Source organism: Enhydra lutris, unplaced genomic scaffold (assembly GCF_002288905.1).
Source record: "Enhydra lutris kenyoni isolate GAN:26980312 unplaced genomic scaffold, ASM228890v2 scaffoldscaffold9, whole genome shotgun sequence".
NCBI lineage: Eukaryota > Metazoa > Chordata > Mammalia > Carnivora > Mustelidae > Enhydra > Enhydra lutris.
Genome location: NW_019154093.1, coordinates 50977808 through 50999033, shown reverse-complemented (window position 1 = coordinate 50999033; position 21226 = coordinate 50977808). Strand labels below are relative to the sequence as shown.

At 41.1% G+C, this 21226-nt stretch overlaps 2 protein-coding genes across 3 annotated transcripts in view; one reads left to right on the top strand and one right to left on the bottom strand.

Moving 5' to 3' along the window:
- Positions 1-1581: 1581 nt before the first annotated feature.
- On the bottom strand, positions 1582-17470 carry LOC111143520 (deoxyribonuclease 2 beta). Of its 2 annotated transcripts, none has more exons than XM_022497334.1 (6): positions 17272-17470; positions 13819-13996; positions 10423-10504; positions 7197-7358; positions 5442-5639; positions 1582-2060 (listed from the first exon to the last, which is right to left on the bottom strand). In XM_022497334.1, the coding sequence occupies exons 1-6, from the start codon at positions 17382-17384 to the stop codon at positions 1720-1722; spliced, it is 1074 nt and encodes a 357-aa protein (XP_022353042.1). In that variant the 5' UTR covers positions 17385-17470; the 3' UTR covers positions 1582-1719. The 2 variants fall into 2 exon arrangements, with proteins under 2 accessions (XP_022353042.1, XP_022353043.1); XM_022497335.1 differs by having other exon boundaries at positions 7197-7294; positions 10425-10504; positions 17272-17384.
- Positions 17471-18107: 637 nt separating this feature from the next.
- LOC111143395 (uricase) overlaps positions 18108-21226 on the top strand; it is a 29129-nt gene continuing 26010 nt past the window's right edge. The window contains exon 1 of the mRNA XM_022497101.1: positions 18108-18219. Within this exon, the coding sequence (XP_022352809.1) occupies positions 18190-18219 (30 nt within the window). The 5' untranslated portion in view covers positions 18108-18189. The remainder of the gene's footprint in view (positions 18220-21226) is intronic.

Genomic DNA, 21226 nt, shown 5'->3' with positions numbered 1-21226 from the left:
TTTCATATTCTTCTGTGGTGCTTGAGATAAAATCATTTTTCTAGAACGTCTGGATTTACCTTTGGGGAAGCTCATACCTATTGTGTATATATTTTTAGTCCAATAAAATTTCTTCTTCAATTGACCTTTGCTTTCTCATTTTCCTTTTCATTTATTCCTATCTGTGTTATTGAATCAAGTTCTGACCCGCTTTACCTTTAAAGTCAAGATCTTGTACTTTTTAGTTTTTCTGTTAATCCTATTTTATTGGAATTATTTATAGTCAGATGCTTTCTGTGAGGATAAAACATATTTTTCAAACCTCTTCATACATTCAAACATATAAGCTAGCTAGCTAATATTCAACATCCCGTTAGCTTATCTTTGCTTCTGACAGTGAGATAAACTCAATTTTTTCTCTGCTTTTCATTGGGCAGGTGTCATTATGTTCCATGAGTTTTGGTTGGTGTTAAGACATCATATATTGGGGCACCTGGGTGGCTCAGTAGATTAAACCACTACCTTAGGCTCAGGTCATGATCCCAGGGTCCTGGAATCGAGCCCCACATTGGGCTCTCTGCTCAGCAGGAGGCCTGCTTCTGCCTGCTCTCTGCCTACTTGTGATCTCTTTGTCTCTCTGGCAAATAAATAAAATCTTTAAAAAAAAAAGACATCATATATATATTATCCTATTTTGCATCATTTTATTTTATTGTGTCTTGGAATAGAAGTAAAGAGCATAGCCTTAGAGAGCAGATAGACCTCTATAATATTGGGCAATTTACTGAAGCTTTGTAGGCTTCAGTTTCCTTGTCAGTAAAATGGGGATATAATAATTTCTATTGCATAGCATCATGATGAAGATCAAGTAAGAAAATATGGGTTGACTGTTCACTACATAGTAAATGCTCAATAAATGCTGGCCTTAGTTACTGTTATGATTACTCTTGTTAGATTATAATTTTCTTGAAATTGGGAACCGCATTTCAAGTTTTATTAAGGAACTAGTTCTTAATACAAATTTATTACTGTTTATTCATAGCACAGTTGTATTTAGTGACCAGAACTCCCCAAATGAAGCACACTGGAATGAAGATTGTTAGGTTTGATTATGATTTATTTATGTTACTCTTCTTTATTTACTCCCAAGTTGGTAGGTTGTTTCACTTCTTCCTCCTAATCTGACTTAAAAACATTTTTTTTTGAAAATGTTTATTATTTCCATGTCGCAGATGAGAAAAGCAAAGCTCCGAGAGTTCAAGTAAATGGCCTAAGATCATAAGATGAGTAAGGAGCAGCAGCAAGAACAACAAATAAGACTCAACCATAAACCAGTGAAAAGAACTTTAAGAAGAATGTGACTAAATAGTATGAGATACATAGAGAAATTTTTTTTTCCTTCAACAAAGAATGAGAAGAGTCAGGAAATCTTTGTGAAGGAGGTGCAATTAATCTAGGAGATAACCTGTTGATCTACGAACAACAGAGAATATTTTTTCTTCCACTCCATCCATTCTCACTTTAGTAATGTATAATCATTTATGTTTATGACATATAAATAGAAAGTAGATAAATTGCCACTAAGTGGAAGATAAAATGGTAAACATGGTAGAAAAGCATTTTATTTGATGATATGTGGAGTACAGCTACATTCACAGGCTTTTGATATATAATGGGTCTTATGGAAGAAGACTCATTGTCAGCAGTGAAAATGATAGTACTTATGTCCTTTCACCAAGTTTAGTTACAGTGCTCATAATACAAAACCAGTCCTTGAAATGCATGGTAAATAAGCTGATTCTGGGTACAAATGAACCCTCCACTTCTGAAGGCTTGGTATGGGCTCCGATTTAGGTCTCCAATACAGGTCCAGCGATTTTTGGTCCTCTTTTGGGAAACACACCATTTGGCATGATCCTGGTAAGAACTGAAATAAGACTGTCCAGATATCTTAATTGCTTTGACATTGTAGACGTGGTAAGGAAGGGAGCAGTTTGAAGGAAGCTCTTGTCTCTTTCGCTGCCAGGTTTCTGTTAGCAAGTGTGTCTTCAAATGTTGAGCCATCCAGGCTGCAAAGATGTCTAGAATTTATAGGGAGAAAGATAGCAAGGCTAGTATTTGTACTTAGATAAGTCCCTGAAAATATCCTCAGCAATGGAACTCATCATTCACCCCTGATATGTGAATGTCATAAGCACAATAATAACAACATAATTGAGATAGTGGACGGGAGAACATTTTGTAAGTGCTAAAGTGATATGTAAATAAAAGTTATTATCCTTATTACTAAGATGACATTAGTGTTTAAAAATGTCCTCTGTTCCACACAAATAAGAGAGTAATATATGTTTTTGTTCTGAAAAGATCTTCAGAAAGAATAAAGCTAGAGAAGTAACCAGGGGCCAGCTTCAAGGGATCTTTGCAAATCATGCCAAAATGTTTGGGTTTTCCTGAAATCACTGGGGCTATTTATTTATTTAGAGTGAGCAGAGGGGAGGGAGAGGGGAAGACAGAGAATCTTAAGCAGACTCTATTCTGAGCCTAGTGCAGGGCTCAATCCCATGACCCTGAGATCATGACCTGAGCTGAAATCAAGAGTCAGACACTTAACCAACTGAGCGACCCAGGCACCCCTCAATGGGGGAGTTTTTAAAGAAGTGTTAATGGAGAATTAATAGAAACTTGTTTATGATCATAAATATCAATCAAGAGGCAATGCAGAGGATGAACCGTGACAGGTGCATTAGATTGGAGATAGGGAAAACATCAGGTTGTCACAATAACTGTGACAATATACACAGGTGGGACTGTAGCAGTGGCCGAAAGTTTGGAGAGGAAAAGATGAATGTGAGTGTTACTAAGGACCTGGAGCTGATTGAATTTGATGACTTGATAGAGGGGTGAGGAAAAAGGAGGGATCTAGAGTCCCCAGTTGACTATGCAGAATACAAGAAAAAGAGTGGATTTGTGGGGGATAATGATGAGTTTGGCATGTTGAATTTGATGTGGCTGTACCACCTCCAAGTAGAAATGTCCCACCCACTTTTGAATACATCTGTCAGTCCAGAGATCTGGGGTGCAGATCTAGTCTTGGGAATCACCTGAAGGCTTGCTGGAAATCGCCTAGAGTAAGTATGTAGAATGAGATAAGGATGAGTAGAGAACCACGTGGCAACTCAGCCACCTAAGTAGTAGGCAGAGGAGGAGGACCTGGCAGAAGAGACTTAAGAGAAGTGGGAAGAAGACCAAGAGACTATACACTCCCAAAAATCAGGGAGGGGGAGTGTTTCAGGAAGGAAAGGGTTTTAACAGTGCCAGATTCTGCAGAGACTATTTCTGTCCTGTTAATTTTTGGATCTCTATCTGGTGCCTAACACAGAGCTTAGCAAGTGGCAGGCATTCAGTGAATTTTATCTAATATAAAAGGAAGGAAGGAAGCAAAAAGGGAAGACAGTGAGGTCAACTAAGAGAGTCATTGGTGACTGCGGAGAGACTGGTGTCTACAGACAGAGGCTCAAGGCTGCAGTGAAGGAGCATTGATCCACTGAAGGCTCTGAAGAGTCCTTTAAAAAGAAATCTGGAAGAAAAGAAGAAACAGATATAGGGGATCTAGAACTGAGGGAAGGTTTTTGGGGATGTTTGTGGGCTAAGGGGACAGAGCTTATAGAGTGGGCCTGTTGACGTAGAAGAGGGAGAACAGATCAAGTGGATGAATCAAGGTATTCTGAGGCTGGGATGGGTTCCAAGGCACAAGGGGTGCACTTCTTCTGTTGGGGTAGAAGAAAACTCGTGAAAAGGGATGGAAACAGATAAGATTATTGAGAGTAGGTGTGTTCTTTTTGTTGTTGTTGTTGTTAGCTATTTTTAAAAATGGAAGTATAGCTGACACAAAGTGTTACATTAGTTTTAGGTATAAAACACAGTGATCTGACAACTCCATTCTTCATTTTATGCGGACCACAGTGGAGCTACCATCTGTTACCGTACTAGCTATTGTATCATCGACTACATTCCCCAGGAATGTAGTGACTTATTCATTCATCCCTGTGCCTTATTCATTCCATAACTGGAAACCTGTACCTCCCACTCACTTACACCCATTTGCCCATCCCTCCACCCACTCCCCTCTGGGAATCATCAGTTTGTCCTATGTATTTATGGGTCCATTTCTGCCTTTATTCAGGAGGGGAGGGGTTTGTTCATTTGTTTTGTTTTTAAATTCCACAAATAAGTGAAATCATATGCTTTTAAAATTCCACATATAAGTGAAATCATTATCTTCCTCTGTCTGACTTATTTCACTTAGCATAATACCCTCTAGGTCCATCCATTTTGTCACAGATGGTAAGATCTCATTCTTTTTTTTTTTTTTAAGATTTTATTTATTTGACAGAGAGAAATCACAAGTAGGCAGAGAGGCAGGCAGAGAGAGAGGAGGAAGCAGGCTCCCCGCGGAGCAGAGAGCCCGACGCGGGGCTCGATCCCAGGACCCTGAGATCATGACCCGAGCCGAAGGCAGAGGCTTTAACCCACTGAGCCACCCAGGCGCCCCAGATCTCATTCTTTTTTTTTTTTTTTTTAAAGATTTTATTTATTTATTTGACAGATGGAGATCACAAGTAGGCAGAGAAGCAGGCAGAGAAGCAGGCAGAGAGAGAGGAGGAAGCAGGCTCCCTGCTGAGCAGAGAGCCGGATGCGGGGCTCGATCCCAGGACCCTGAGATCATGACCTGAGCCGAAGGCAGAGGCTTTAACCCACTGAGCCACCCAGGCGCCCCGATCTCATTCTTTTTAATGCCTGAGTAATATTCCATTGTATATATATACCACATCTTCTTTATTCATTCATCTGTTGATGAACACTTGGGTTTCTTCTGTATCTTAGCTACTGTAAATAATGCTGCAATAAACAAAGGGCTGCACATATCTTTCTGAATTAGTGTTTTTGTTTTCTTTGAGTAAATACCCAGTAGTGGAATTATAGAATCATGTGATATTTCTGTTTTTAATTTTTTGAGGAACCTCCATACTGTTTTTGGTGGGGTTTGTTCTTGAAGGGGTTTCTCCTTGGTGATCTCTGTTCTCTCTATGAAGGAGAAATCAAAGCCAGAAATGAGGCGGCAGAGTCATGTAATGGACTTGAGGGTAAAGAAGGTTTTAAATAGCTGCTTAGAGAATAGAAAAAGAAGGAGACAGCTGGGCCTGCAGCCCAGAGGCTGCAGACTGTGAGTTTTCACTGGCCCCTGGTTGGATGGTTGTGAGATATTGTAAGATATTTTGGCGGTTGGATCAGGAATTTTGCTATTCAAGCAGAGTAAGCAAATGTTTGAACTGATCCAATCTCCCTTTTCCCTCCCTTCTCTTCTACTTCCCTACCCCTGAATAATCAGAGTATTTCCTCTGTATAATCCAGAGTGAGTCCAACAGCAAAGTTACATATGATTGGATCATGATCTTTCATACCATCAAGGAAAGAATCCGACTTTGCAAAATGGAGGAATTTTTGGCCCCGGGCTGACTGAAGTGCGGTGAGGTGCCGGCCAGGGATCTCTGACGAGCTGGAACCAGAGCACAGCTGGGGCATGTGAACGAGCTCCTGGTGAAAGATGGCAGGGATGGAACAGCTATAAATGTTTGGGTTATAGATCAAGAGCTGAGAATCTGAATCAAGAAACAGAAAGAAAAGTTGAGAATTAGGACACAGATGGAAATGCTTGTTAATATTATAGATCTTGCTTTGAGTTAAAAAAAACAAAGCAAAACAAAAACAAGAGTATTCCCTTCTTGAAACCAATAGCTTTCAAATTACTCTTGGTTAAAGTAGTTGACACCTATTGAGTACTTCCTACTTCCCAGGCATTGTCCTATGGGTTTTACATGTTTTTAATTCAATCCTAACAATAACCATATTATTAAGTAAGTTCTTTTATCATTACCTTCATTTTACAGATGAATTAATGGAGAATTTATGTTGCATGCACAGGGTGATAAAGCTCATAACTGATGGAGTTGATATTCAAATCCAGGCAGTCTGACATCGGAGGCGATATGGTCCTTTCTCATATATGTACATATGTAAAAGTAGAGACCTCCCGTGAACTGATCATCCAGCTTAAAGAATGGTTAGCTCGGGGCGCCTGGGTGGCTCAGTGGGTTAAGCCTCTGCCTTTGGCTCAGGTCATGATCTCAGGGTCCTGGGATTGAGCCCCGCATCCGGCTCTCTGCTCAGCCGGGGGCCTGCTTCCCCCTCTCTCTCTGTCTGCCTCTCTGACTACTTGTGATCTCTCTCTCTGTGTCTAATAGATAAATAAAATCTTAAAAAAAAAAAAAAGAATGGTTAGCTCATCAGCATGTACACCTAATCTCTGTGCTATTCTTCTCTCTAATCATTACTGGGACTCAAGTAGTTAAACTAGGACTTTGAGTGAGAGCCTCAGTAATCCTTGGCATAAGGTGGAAATTTGATGAAAAACATGTTCTAAACCTTCTATACTTAGAGGTAAATCACTCTTTACTACAATTTAGCAGCCTCCTCAGTAAAAAGAGATTGGTAAAACAGCGTTCCTCCTTCTCCTCCTCCCTCAGCTTAGTTTTCCAAATCCATATCCGTAGTTTTCACTTCCAAATCCAAGTATTTTTGGCCACTTGACCTTGGGATCTCAAAGGAAGATCCCATGGCTTGGAGCTGTCCGGTTGGTGGCCTGCAGGTAACATGTAATCTGCACAATTATTTTTTTTAATAAGATTGAGACCATGCTGTCTTTCCCACTCTCTCCCATCCTCCATCCCTAGGTGTCTAGTTTGTCTTGAAAAATATGGAGATCTGGTATCGTTAGGTCTGCTTTCCTGCAGAGCCACATGGCAGAGATGAGGCTTTGGAGGGGAGACTTAACACTCCAGTTTATCACCGATCCCACTGCCCATGAAGTGTTGCTCATCTGTTTCACCCATTTTTGTTACCAGCCTGGCCACTGCAGATATTTGAAAACACTACCCCGATCAATTTCAAGGACATCACTGGCAGATCAGAAAACAAAGGTCTAGTGAGTGAAACAGCTCAAGGTCTCACCATGGCAATGTCAATATTAGAATCTAGTAGAATCCAGGTGTCAGAGTGTTAATGAATAGAGAAATAGATGAAGTAATACATTTATTAATACATTTCCAAATCCTTTCTTTAACATAGCTATCTCTTTTTTAAACATACTCTAGTGTTACCTATTGCTTCATACTGGTTGTACTTAAAAGTTACGCAGATGCCAGTTTGCCCGTGTCTTCTTCCTGTGGGTGGATAATCATAGCCTTCTTCAGGAGTTGGAGGAAACCGGGGAATAGAATGAATCAGCCAGAGTCCCTGGACTCTGTTCCACAGCAGTAAGCCTACCAAAAATACAGTTAATACAGATACATTAGAAAAACAAAATCTCCATTGAACAATAGGGTTCAAAGCTGCAACGTTTAAGCCCATTTATATTTCAGGCCAATGTTTTATTCCATTAATAAGCACAAAGATTTCTGCTTGTTTTTCAAAGATTTCAAAACCAATTCGGGCACACATCACCCAGCCCCATTACTGATAAGAAGCCACCAAAGAGGCAGCCAGGGCAGCCAACCTATGAGGAGCTAAGAGGAATTTCATGTTGTAACCATAAGGAGAATTTGTTTTGGCAGAATGCAAATGTGCTTAATTGGAATTTGACCTTGTTAAACTATATAGTCACCTGGCAAGCTTCAGATAATGAGTCTCTGTACTGCTAAGCAGCTAAGCTATTTTCAAAAGCTGGCTAAAAAAGAGTTGGAGGAGAAAAATATCAAACAGAGAAATGTACCTGTAGTAATTTGTTGTAAGAAACCAATGCACCTTTAACTGTAGAAGACTAGTCAATTCCACAAGCCCAGAAACAAGAGATAAAGAGAATTAAAAGAGAAGCCATGACAAAACATCCCAGGTAATTGTGTTTAGTGAAGATTTGTGGAGCAAAATAACATGAAAACCGGAAAGAAAGGAAACAGAAAGATTTTCATCATCTTGTGACATGGCAAAATGAATCCTATCCAATAGGCATCTGTGATGATTTCTGTGTTTATAAATAAATTGGGATAGTTTTGGTATACTGACTAGACTTTCCACTTTGCATATGACCATGCAAATATAAAGCTATTCATGTTTGTCTTATTGTTAGAATGGAAATCAAGTGCCTGTCTGTTATTTCTTTTGCAAAGAACACACTTTAAGAAAGAACACTATTGGTCTTTCAGTGGATATAGAATCATTCCCTGTGTCCAGGTGGAAAATGTATGTCCAAAGTCCTTTTGCCTAACAGACCTGGATGACCTTCAGAAGCTTCCTTCTGCCCAGATGAGTGAGCTGTTTGCCTGAAATCCTAAGCCCCCGGTACCCATGCCACAGGATGTCAGGCATCTGTTGGCAAAGAGAACACCCCCTCCGGACATGGGGTCCTATTCCTTTTCCAGTCTTTCTCCCAAATCCTTTTAGTTGCTAGGTGGAGTGAGAATGGTGGTTGAGGGTTGTTGGAGGAGAGGTTGGAGAATGTGATGTATTATAAAAATTGCTGCATTCCATGCTAATAGGACCATCAGGAGGGCATCTTGGCTAAATCAAAAGCTTTCAACACCCATGACATTTGACAGCCATTACAAATTATATTCTTAATCAGAGGTTGCAAAGTAGCAACCCAGTGGCCAAATCTAGCCTGCAGATACATATTACTATGCTCACAGAGTATTTTTAAGACTTTGAGCTCATTGCCAACATTTAAACACCGGGGGAAATTTCCACAAATACTAATTTTCAACATCTCCTGAAAAATTGCATCCCCTAAAGGCAAGCTGAGTACTATCTGCCCTTTTGACAAAGTATGCACCTTCCAGTTCTTCAGGGACCTGCTAGTTCAGCCCACCTGGCTTGCTGACATCCATTTCCCTGCCCCTGAAGGCATGAGTTTGGGACCTTCTGAAAAATGCTTGTTGCCATGGGAAATTATTCATGATGCATTAAGTTGAAAAGCAGTTGAAAATAGTCATTACAATTGTTTTATAAAAATGTTTTAAAATACATACTATAGAAAATGCAAGTAGAAAGGATTAATGTGATTATCTAATGGGTCTTAGGATTACAGATTTTTTTTGGCTGGCATTTTGAATTTTTATGTATATATATAGTTTATAAATAGAAAAACTATATATATAGTTTATAAATAGAAAAATAACATTTCCTATGATAAAAAATTATAATATATATAACAAAATTACCTAATATGAAAAATTTATTTAAAAATACTTTTCAGGGTGCCTGGGTGGCTCAGTGGGTTAAAGCCTCTGTCTTTGGCTCAGGTCATGATCTCAGGGTCCTGGGATTGAGCCCCGCATCCGGCTCTCTGCTCAGCCGGGGGCCTGCTTCCCCCTCTCTCTCTGTCTGCCTCTCTGACTACTTGTGATCTGTCTGTCAAATAAATAAATAAAAATCTTAAAAAAAATAAAAATACTTTTCAAAAATGTTTATTTCAAAAAGAACCATACACTAAGAAGATCGAATTTTATTCTATATCAATTATACCCCAATGAACCTGACTGAAACATGTGTGTACACACACACACACACACACACACACACACACACACACACACACACTGGGTGGTATTCCCAATATTCAATACTTGGATTTCTGCTACAGAGTGTGTATTTTTATTTTAATTTATTTTATTTTATTTTTTTAAAGACTTTATTTATTTATTTGACAGAGATCACAAGTAGACAGAGAGGCAGGCAGAGAGAGAGAGGAAGGGAAGCAGACTTCCCGCTGAGCAGAGAGCCCGATGTGGGGCTCCATCCCAGGACCCTGGGATCATGGCCCATGCCCAAGGCAGAGGCTTTAACCCACTGAGCCACCCAGGTGTCCCCAAAGTGTGTATTTTTAAATGTTAAGAAATAAAATGGGGGTGCCTGGGTGGCTCAATGGGTGTCCCCAAAGTGTGTATTTTTAAATGTTAAGAAATAAAATGGGGGTGCCTGGGTGGCTCAGTGGGTTAAAGCCTCTGCCTTGGGCATGGGCCATGATCCCAGGGTCCTGGGATGGAGCCCCACATCGGGCTCTCTGCTCAGCGGGAAGTCTGCTTCCCTTCCTCTCTCTCTCTGCCTGCCTCTCTGTCTACTTGTGATCTCTGTCTGTCAAATAAATAAATAAAATCTTAAAAAAAAAAAGAAAGAAAAAGAAATAAAATGGAATTTGTGAAAAGGAGATTTCCAAGTCATATGATATGATTATAACCTGTGATATAGAAATAATGCATTTTGATAACTCAAAATAAACCATTAAGAAGAAAAGCTATCTTTTTGGTGTGCAACATAAGAATATTCAAGAGAGAATGTTGAAGAGAATGTTGATTGCCAATAGGAAAGAGAAACTAACAGCTTTTGTCATACCTTTAGTGTGTCCATACTTCCGGCTATAATTCACAGAGGTAGGGGCCCCATCATTGTAGAGTAGATAGGCTGTGTTGTTATTCTGCAGAAACACACTAGGGTTATAACGGTGTCACTCTTACGCTTGTAAATGCTCACAACATTTCTACCAGCCACCCAGACTGCGATACAGAGCTTTCATTAGTACACATGAAAAGTCATCCATTCGCCTAACAGGAAGCTTCCCCATCAATACGAATTTTGTGCCACGAAAGACAGGGGAACAGGAAGCCCATTCTCAACCACGCACGGCTTTGTCTTATGTTCCAGGAACCCTACGCTTCCTGCTGTGTATGTGAGGGCAGTATTCCTATTTCTCTTGGTTGTTTTGGACACGCATTTCTCATTTGGCAACTGGTTTATAATAAAGAAGTACTTAAATATTTGGTCAGGAAATGAAGTAGGAACAACCAGCCAAGGTTTACACCTGGGTTTTTTTCCACTGATACTAGAGGCACAATGCGGAACTGGCTGTCAGGGTCTGGGTTCCTCTGCCTGCATTGTACTTCACCTCTTGGTCAGAGTTTTGTGTTTAATCAGGATTCTTCATTCTCTGCTCCCACTACTTCCCTGGAGGGGAGGATCTTCCTTCAATCTATTTCTCAGTGTCACTTCACCTTCTCGCCTGATATTTTCCTGCTTAGAAAAAGTGGTGAAATTGAATGTGTGGGGATATTGGATTTCCTCTGGTAAGGCAAAATAAGAGAAATTTTCTAAACAGTGGTCCAAATCTCTGAGTAAAAATGAAGCTATTATTTTGGTGGTGTCTCTTATGTCATGTTTTGGAAATGTGCTTATATTAGTTCTGTGTGATTCCATTTCATTGGTGTCATGATGTAGTGATTCTTACTGAAGCCAATAATGTTGATATTTTAAAAAAGTCTTGGGGACATAATTAAAAGCAATAAAGGACAACCCAGTTCCTCAATTAAAAAAAAAAAAGCCTCCTCGTTTTCTCTCAGAAAATAAGTCAATAACTGAGTTGCTTACAATTGCTTCATGATTTGATGTAATCTAAAACTTTTTTTTAAATGCACCCTATAGCCTGTGAAGCATTCCTGGCTACTATATTTAGGAATATCCAGGAAAAGAAGCTGTCTTTTTACACTCATTTTCCACAACTGACCTACTGAGCTACTGTTGGCCTTCATATCCTCAGCCGGAGGACTCTGACAGTGATTCAATGAGCTGGTGTTGAATGTGGTCATGAGGCCATTGTGTGCCTTTGGCATACAATGTGAAGGAGCTCTGGGAAGATTCTGTGAGGAACTTTATCCTTACAATTGATGAAATGTGTTATTCTAACTAGGAGGGTAACAGCTAGCTAAGGTTAAACGAGTTATAGCCCTGTGAAGAGAGGCTTTCTGACAAGGGTGAAGACCATGGACCAGAGAGTAGGTAGGCCTATGCATGTGCCTCTGGACAGCTTTATATAACACATAGGTTGGGTATTATTTTGACTATCGAATGTTGGACAAGACTAATACAATCTCTGCCCCTAGTTAGCAGGGACTATAGACAGGCAAGTACAAGCAACTTCAGTATAATTTGATAAATGTTATTATAAAGGTGAATGGAAGGTTCTTATTGACAAAGGCAAGAGAAGGGCAACAATGCCCAGTGCAACCAAGATGTTGGCCCAGGTCATCTTGGCAATTGAGATTAAAAACCAGTCGGTCTGATCTCGAATTCTGCTTTCTGTTAGAACTCCAGGTTGGTAGGTGGGGGAGTTCTGTCTCACCATCACCTCTGGCACAGAATTCCAGCTTCCAAAGAACACCTCATCTCCCTTGAATGTCACCCACTATTGTTGCTCCTCTTTTGGCTCTATGCCAATCAGATATGGAAATCAGCCCGTTTACTGTCATTTTCTTTCCAGAATCTACCACCTGAGGCCTGCGTGTGAGCAGGTTTTACTGAGGGTACAAAACGTTGAATGGTTTTACATTACCACAAGGACTTGCTCCCGGTCTCCCTCTGTGTTTCTTATGCTTTCTAATTCCTAGCTCTCATCTACTCTATTTTATTTGGCAGAGCAGTTTAGCTCTTTTGCCCTCCTGGCTCTGAGGCTAGTGTTGGGCCTCCAAAGCTCATTATTATACTCAGCCAAAGTAAGAACCATCTGTCCCAACTAAGGTGAATGACAGAGGCTCCACCGTGTTGCTCTTTCATTTCTCTTCCCAGTGGGGAAGAGAACAGGGGAAGTGCTAATTTCCTCACTGATGGGTTATGGTCCCGGCCTCCATCCCCAACCTTGGAAAGCAGAAGAAGCTGCAGGCAGTTTTGACTTTACATAACAACCTATAATTTAAAACAGGGTTGCTGCTGGGATTAAATAATTTTAAAAAGCACCCAGAACAGTGCCTGGTGCACCTTATAAATAAATAAATTCTTACCTTGTAACTTGGCTCTGAAGGCTGGTCTTAATGGCCGGTGAATAAAGTGACTATCAGCACACATAGGGACAGCTCTCTGCACGTTTTGAGTGAATACTCACATATATATGTATCGTAGTGCTAGCATCTAACACAGTATAATGGGGATTAAATTTATTGACCTATGCAAAGGCCCAGCACGCTGTAAATGCTGAGTCATTTTACACATTGACTTCTCTATAAGTGAGTGTTGGGAATGCATACATGCGTGCAACCAAATATTATTGTTTGGTTTTACTTGTCACCCCTGGTTGGAATGCAGTGTCTTGTCACCGAACAGCAGATGGTGCCTGGAACATTGGGAGACTGCCCACAGTGAGCCAGCAGCCTGCTTACCTCTGTCTCTTTGGCTGGTTAGCTCATTGCCTGATCAAGTCTGGATAGCAGGTTTAATCTGCATTTGGGCAAGTTAGTTCTGGGCCTTGCGCTAGAACCCTAGCTCTCAACCTACTATTTGGAAAATGATAAATTAAAAGGAAGACCAACTGGAAACCTTCATGAGGGCCACTGCCACTCATCCCCACCATAGCATAAGCAATCCGTTCCTCAAGGCGTATTGACTGTGGGTCTATATTGCATTATAACAGGAGGGGGCTCCTTTCTATTTCTGTCAGAGGGATAAGATAGCAAGTCCCGAATGAATTGGCAGAGTTTGGCAGCCAGAAGGCTTCCATATGTAATCAGTTCACACCTTACCCAGTGATACTACTGGATATAGTGCTGAATGTGCCAATAATTTGGCATCGCCATAGAGTCTGATGACATAATCCTTAAGGTCTTAGATTGATTCAGATTCTGTGCCGGCTGACTTCAAGTTGCTAAGACTGGGGGTTTGGTAGGTTAACATTAAGTCCTTTGGAAGCTTTAGATTCTATGTTAGGCATTTTTGTATGAATCAAATGAACGATTAACAACAGGTTACCTTGGAGGCATAGGCTTCGTATAGCTGTTGTAATGTCCTTCCCAACACACTGTTGGTGGTATTCATGAGCTGCTTACTCCTCTTCCAGCTTCTGGTGGTGGAGTCTAGGTATAGGTACTCTAACCCAGTCTGTCTGCTTTCCTTGTCTTGCCTTTTAGGTAACTTATAAAAGGTAAACCTAACAAAGGAAATAATCACGAATTACTAACATCTATTGACTGCTCCCCTGGTGTGAAGCACCGAAACATACCATTTTACTTGTGTTTCTTAAGTCTGAGGAAAAGGATTTGCTCCAGCTTTCCACCTCTATTTTCACCCTTGGCTTTGGTCCTTCCCAGAGAAGGAATGTGAATCTCACTGGACATGTCCCGAGACAGTAGCCGGCCTGGCAGGAAGGGTCCCTGTAGGTGAAGCCCATGTACGCATTCTACACGTTGACTGTGGCTGTCTTCTGTTTCCACAGTCCATATGGCTGCCCTGGGGAGAGGCCCAAGCCCAGGGCTAGACAGCAAAGGCCTTGGATGTGTTTTTCTCTTCTCTCCCAAGTGCTTGGCATGCTCACGTCTTTGTAGTTGGCTGGCTGGGTCTGAGATTTGAGTCTGGCCTGCAGAGTAGATGGCGTCTCCCTTGACCCTCTGGCCTCAGCCACATTCTTCAGCTGTTTATCAGACTGCCCTGCATTGAGGGTTCGGGGCCAAGAGCAGCCAATCAAGTAAGCATTTTGCCTTCTTTACTATTATCTCCTGTTTGTATATCTTCTTCAGGTATCTCACAGGGAGGGGAGGTGGCCGGATCATGGAGCCCAGGGCTTCTCAATGGGCCTGTGCTCACATTTCAGGCCAGATCATCCTTTGTTTCGGGGGGATGTCCTGGGCATCGCAGCCTCCCTGGCCTCTACCTACTAGATGACATAGTACTCCGCAGCTGTGCCAATCAAAAATGTTTGCAGACAATGTTGAAAGTCCCCTGAGGGCAAAGCTGCCAGGTCTGGCCAAATACTCTCTAATGCAAAAATCCCACAATGCACTGTCAAATACTCACAAGAAAGCAAACATCCTAACGCATTCACTATTGCCGCACGCCAGTACCTCACGCTGCACATAAAAGCTTCACATTCTACACTTGCTTGTATTCATATGTGCATTTTCCCGCCCCGTGCATGCGTTCTTACTCTCAGGGCAGGGTCCTCGCACGTGGCCAGGATCATAAGATCGTTCTTTGGTACTGGCCTGATGTTGTTCTGCCCATTGACTCTCACCGTGAGTTGTAACAGCTCGAGGCTGCCTCCCTGTTTGCTCAGGCTCAGAATTCCCTCTGATGGGTATTGCTAAGTAACATGTCCTTTCAGCTGTGGCAAAAATATATTTTATGTGTCATTCATGCTGTAGTGGCCTGCCACTGAAGAGCTGGAGATCTGTGTCATGACACACCAGATGAGAACTTGTGCATGTAAACATTTTTCTTGGGTAACCATTTCCAGTTATATTCTGAAGACTCCTGGATCTCTTTGTAACCCAGACCTCTACGCTGAGGTCCAGAGAAGCCTAAATACATACATGTCCCAGAGACCTCCAGCTCCATAGTTTTGAAACCAAGTTTATAATATTTTGTCCAACTCTGCTCTTCTCTGCAGCTGGGGAACACATCTGTATGGTCAGAGACGCCAACAGTCTGAAAGTCTTTCCTAACTCGGCTCTCTCTCCTACGACCCTCAACCCATTTGTGGACAAGTTTTCTCAGAATGTGCCTTCCTCTCTAATTTGACTGCCATTTTTCTAACGTGCGTTCGCATATCATCTCACCCATAATGTGAGTCCTATAGTTCTCCATGACTCTAGACTGGTCTCCATGAAGCTGGCTTTCCCAGTATTGCCAGTGGACTTTCTCGAATATGAACCTGACCACTTCACATCCCTGTTTGAAGGTCTTTAGTAGCTCCCTTGGAGGGTCAAGGGCAGACTCTGCAGCCCAGCACACAAAGCCCTTTTAGAACTGTCTGTTGCCTCTTGCTGAACTTCCCTTCTGCCATCTCTCCATGTTGTGAAGGACCAGCAACACTGAACTGCTTCCACACTCTCTCCATGGCTTTCTACCTTTTTGCCCCTATACCTCCTCACTGCCCCCTCATGGGCCTGAGATGCCCTTGCAGCTCCCTGGTTTTTCTGACCAGCTCATCATTGTTCTTAAAACTTAGCTCAAAGCAGGGATGCCTGGGTGGCTCAGTCAGTTATGTGTCTGCCTTCTGCTCAGGTCATGATCCCAGGGTCCTGGGATTGAGTCCCATGTGGGCTCCTTGCTTCATGCGGAGTCTGCCTTTCTCTCTCTCTCTCTCTCATGAATAAATAAAGTCTTAAACAACAACAACAACAACTTAGCTCAAAACTACTTCCTCAGAGAAGATTTTTGGGCTGTCTGCTCCCCAATGACCCCATCTATGCCCTCACCGCATAACTGAGCTCCTGGAGGGCAAGAACCATGTTTCATTCATACCTGTGTTTTCAATACTCAGCATAGGGCCTGGCATAAGCTCAGTAACTGCTTGCTGAGAGACTGAATGAGTGTATCTGTGGTCTTTAGCTTGAAGTTTACACAAAGCTTGACGCCAACCATAATGTCAAAACCAAAGACCTTAATGAAAGAGTGAAAAGGTGATCTAAGCTTTAGAAGAATCCATGGCGGGGCACCTGGGTGGCTCAGTGGGTTAAAGCCTCTGCCTTTGGCTCAGGTCATGGTCCCAGGGTCCTGGGATCAAGCCCCACGTGGGGCTCTCTGCTCAGCGGGGAGCCTTCTTCCTCCTCTCTCTCTCTGCCTGCCTCTCTGCCTACTTGTGATCTCTATCTGTCAAATAAATAAATAAAATCTTTAAAAAAAAAAAAAAAAAGAAGAAGAATCCATGGCTATAATGTGGTGCTGTGCTTAGTCTCTCTGACACCATGAAGGACGCCAGCGATCCAGCACCCACTCCAACAACTGCTGCATGCTGCCTAATCAACGCCATCAACCCAGCCGTGCTGCGCTCCATCAAGCCCTCTTTCTCCTTCTCAGAAGGACAAGAGCAAGTTCTCGGACAAAAAGAAATCTGCCTTCTTGCCTTTCTCCCTCTCTAAAAGGATGTTGGAAAGTTCCGTTAGGAAAGGCACAATGCAATGAGAGGAAATTGCCAACAGAGAGAGGTTGTCAGCTCTCTCCCACCTCTGTGGCCTCCAGACTTGTCCCATTGGGGCCATTGAATCAGGCTCACGAGGGGCTGCTGAGCTCTTCCTCAGGGGAAGCCCCCCACTCAGGAGCCTGCTCCTATTTGGATATGTGGGTCATTTACACACTTTAATTTCCTCTTTTTAAAAGGGAAAGGCAGGGTGGAAGATTCCTTTAGGACTTTACAGTGAGCCGCTTTGCCTCAGACCCTCTGGCTTTCTACCTGCATGCCCGAATCCTCCCGTTTCATTTACCTACCAATCCACAGCTTCACCTTCCTCATTCCTGCACGATATTGTTGTTGCTTCCAGAACCCCAAACAGGCCAAAGAAGAGTAAAGCAAGGGCTGTTCTCAGAAGTCTTGCTGTCATTTTTTTTTTTTTTAAATCTGCCACCTTTACCCCCTGCCACCGTGGGAAACTTGCCCCCCAGACTGAGGGCTCTGAGTCTCAGGTCTGTCCCAGGCTGTGCGGGTGCTGATGTTGGATTACATTTACCTCTGCTGTTAGCTGTTTGGGCATTTCCAGAACGGAGCGAACCTCACGTCATTGTGTGGTTCTGTCACAACGTGCCAGCGTGACTCCACTCCGGAGGCTTTTGTGCTCAATTGTTGCCTGGTTTGCAAAGTCATCAGAAGTTCTGGAGAGAACAAAGGGATAGATAGTTAACTCTTTGGAGTGAACACCATGTGGTAGGAAGTTCAGTAGGCAGGGAAACTCCATCTTGATCAGTAGATGTGGAATTAAATATATGTCATGTTTTTTTTTTCCCTCATGATGCTCTAGAAGTGAAAACAAATGCTTGTCGTTCACACATTAAGCAGAAATGACTAAACCTTCTGTCTTAGTCATAGTTGGGATCTATCACTTCTAACACACTCGGTCTTAAAGAAACATTTCCTAAAGTCTACTTCAAAGGGTTGCCTCAAAGTCAGAGCAAATTTAATTGTATTTTACCAAAGATGTTTACATATTGTCTCCACCTCTGGTTTTAGCCAATCTATGCGGTGCTTTCGTTTCAAGAGCTCCTGATGTCCAATTGGTTTTAAGGCAATCAGGTAAATATATTGACCACTCACCCTTCAGGTCAAATACAAAATATTAGAAAACACCTGTTTTGCCCAAACTATTCTTTTTTACTCTTGAAACTGAATTTGAAGTTGAAGGCTAAGAGAAAATGGCTCATTACGATCATGACTATAAAAAGGTGAGACCATTCTCTTTGTGGAGGAGGGAAGAGAGTAGATAGGGATAGAAAAAGAATTTCTCTAATTGACTCAATTATTAAAGATGATGTCATAAAAAGTAGCGATTTACCTTATGCCTGGAAATCATTATGGCTCTGATCTCTCCCTCTGGTTATGGGTCCAGATAGTCACTTAGAGACCCAGACCAAACTGGAATCTTCCAAATATTCTATGGTTGAGTTGGAGTTTTTCAGGACTCAGGGTTCATGGGAAAGTGAGGGGTTGGGGCTCTATTTCTCTAAAGACAGAGTTTTGTGAGGGATATCTGGACCACCTGCCCACATTTTCCTGTGCTTGCAGAAGGGGCAGAATTCCGGGCCTCACTGCGGATCTGCTAACTCAGAATTCTTCCGCTTGGGTGTAGGAATCTGCATTTTTTTTTTTTTTTACAAGGTTTAAGGCGATGCTAGTACACCCTAAACTTTGAGGTTTGCTGCCCTGAGCCAAGGCTGTGCTGTATCTGATAGGTTTGCAACCTATCAAATTGGTAAATAAAAATAATTTTTTTTCTGATCATTTCTCCGTGGGTATCATTTTGTTCTATATATGTTTTTATTGCATTCGGAAAAAAAGTATTTCAACAACCTCAAACTTTCAATCAATTTTTAAAAACGTTCATAGCATAAAGTTTATTTTTCTAAGTTAAAATAAAATTAATTTTATCTTGTGATAGCTCTTGGTAGTATAATCGTAATAGCTGAGTACCCCAGGCTTAAGATTCACTGATGCATTTAGAGAGTGTAAACAACTTGTTTTCAGTTATGTAGGTTAATGAACATTTGTTGAACAGTATATAAGACAATTCCTATTTTCTCCTCATTCCATGCTTAGCATGGGGCCTGGCCAAAAGTAAATGATCCACAAATGTTAGCTAAGATCATTTTTATTACAACCTGAGCCCTTCCTGTGTTTGGGCTGGGGCACATCTGTGTTAGGATGCTATTTGCTAAATCCATTTTTGTTTCAAGCTCTGGAAAAACGCTATTAGGTCACTTTCTTTCAGAGACAACTTTCAGTTAAGCTTTCTTATCTCCAGTTGTTGCTGACCTGAGCATGCTGATGGCGCAGTCGGTGACCTTTCTTACGCAATCACTTGTTATCGAACCCTACACTGGGCATTGAGGGGCTTCAGGGATTTCAACACTATCCTAAAGACTAGATTCTAGTGAGTCCTGGATTCTGCTAAAAACAGCAAATTAATGTGAAAAGAGACTGAATTTGGCAGATGGAGAAAATGCAAACTGGATAGAATGGTTTTCACATTACCCACTTTTGAAGACCAAGTAGTAAAAGATGACAAAAATACCACAGATCCTTCACTGTACAATTACTTCTCAAAACAGTAGAAAATCCCTTCATTATAACTTAACTAAGTCTAGTGAACGAGGTAGAGTTTGTCACTTGGTCATGGGCTTCTTAGTTCATAGTTGAAAGTTTGCATTCATTCATCCAGTATTTCTGGAAAATCTCAGTCCTGCCTGATCTCCTTGAAATTGTGCCTTTTCCACATTCTCTCTGTCATATCATCCTAGTGCATTTTATGTCTCTTGCATATACTCTGTCTCCTATGTGTCTGTATTAACCCTAATTCTTTATTTGGATCTATCTTCCAGTTCTCAAATTCTCTCTTAGGCAATATTATTCTGTTACTTAATTTATCTCTTCCAAATAACTAATTTTATTTCTTCAGTTGTGTTTAATCTGTTTCTTAATGCATTTAGTATTGTATTTCTAGAAGTTCAATTTTTTTTTCCCTTCAGATTTGCTAGGTCTTTTTTATGGCCTCTTGTTTTTTGCTCAAGGGAAGAGACACTCTGTATCAAGAAGGAGATATATTCAGTTCTTTTATTTCTGTAAAAATATTAAATATGTTACTTTATATTTTATGTTTGATAATTCCAATATCCAGTGTCTCTTTAGGTCATACTTTGCTGTATGTTGTTTATGCAATTCTCTCTCATGATACCTCACTACCCTGTCTGCTTTTTTATTTTTGGCTGTGAGTCCATATTCTTTGAATTCTTATCTGTGAAAATTTCTTGAGGTTGACGTAAAGTTGGGTTTCTCCAAACCCTGGTCTAGAGGGCCTTCACTGAAATTTGGTCATCCTTTGAGGATTTCTGAAAGTCAGACTGCTGGCTTTACTTTTTCATTTTCAATAGCTTTTTGGGGTGTGATTTACATGTTAGAAAATTTATCTGTTTAAGTTTAATGTTCAAACTTTTATAGGACTGTTGATGTGCTGATTTAAAATCTAAAATATGACAGATTGAAGGAAAAAGTTGATATCCTTATTGTGGGAGGAAGGGGGAGGGACTGGAATTATTTTGATGAAAACTGATGAGAAAAGCAACATGATACAAGTACTCGTGAAACAAAGAATTGTTTATGAAAAATGTTAAAGGAAAACCTAAATAGAATTAATGGAAGAAGACTGGACAATTTTATTTTGTTAATTACTATCTATCATTCATAGCTTTGTGGATGCCAATCTCTTCTGGAAGCTATCCTTGATCTCCCTCAATCTGGCTTAGGTGTCCCAGAGTTCACTGTATTTTTTTCAATGCGAGTCATTATCACAATGTGTTCTAATTACTTGGTTATGTTTCTGAGTCTTTCTCTCAAGAGCAGGGATCAGCAAACTGTTGTTGACCAAATATGACCCACTGCCTGTTTGTGTAAATAAGGTTTTATTGGAACACAACAACATCCATTCATTAATGCATTATGTATAACTATTTATGCTGTAATGGCGGAGTTGAGTAGTTGCAACAGAGACTAGATGGTCTGCAAAGCCTAAAATATGAACTTTTTGATTTTTTACTGAAAGGGTTTGTTCTAGTGTAGAGGGTATAAACTTCTGGTGTATAATCTATCAGGGCAGAACAATGTTTCCTGGTTTGTTATTGTATCTCTTGTACTTACCATGGTGCTTATTACCTAGTAGGAGCTAAATAAATACAGACG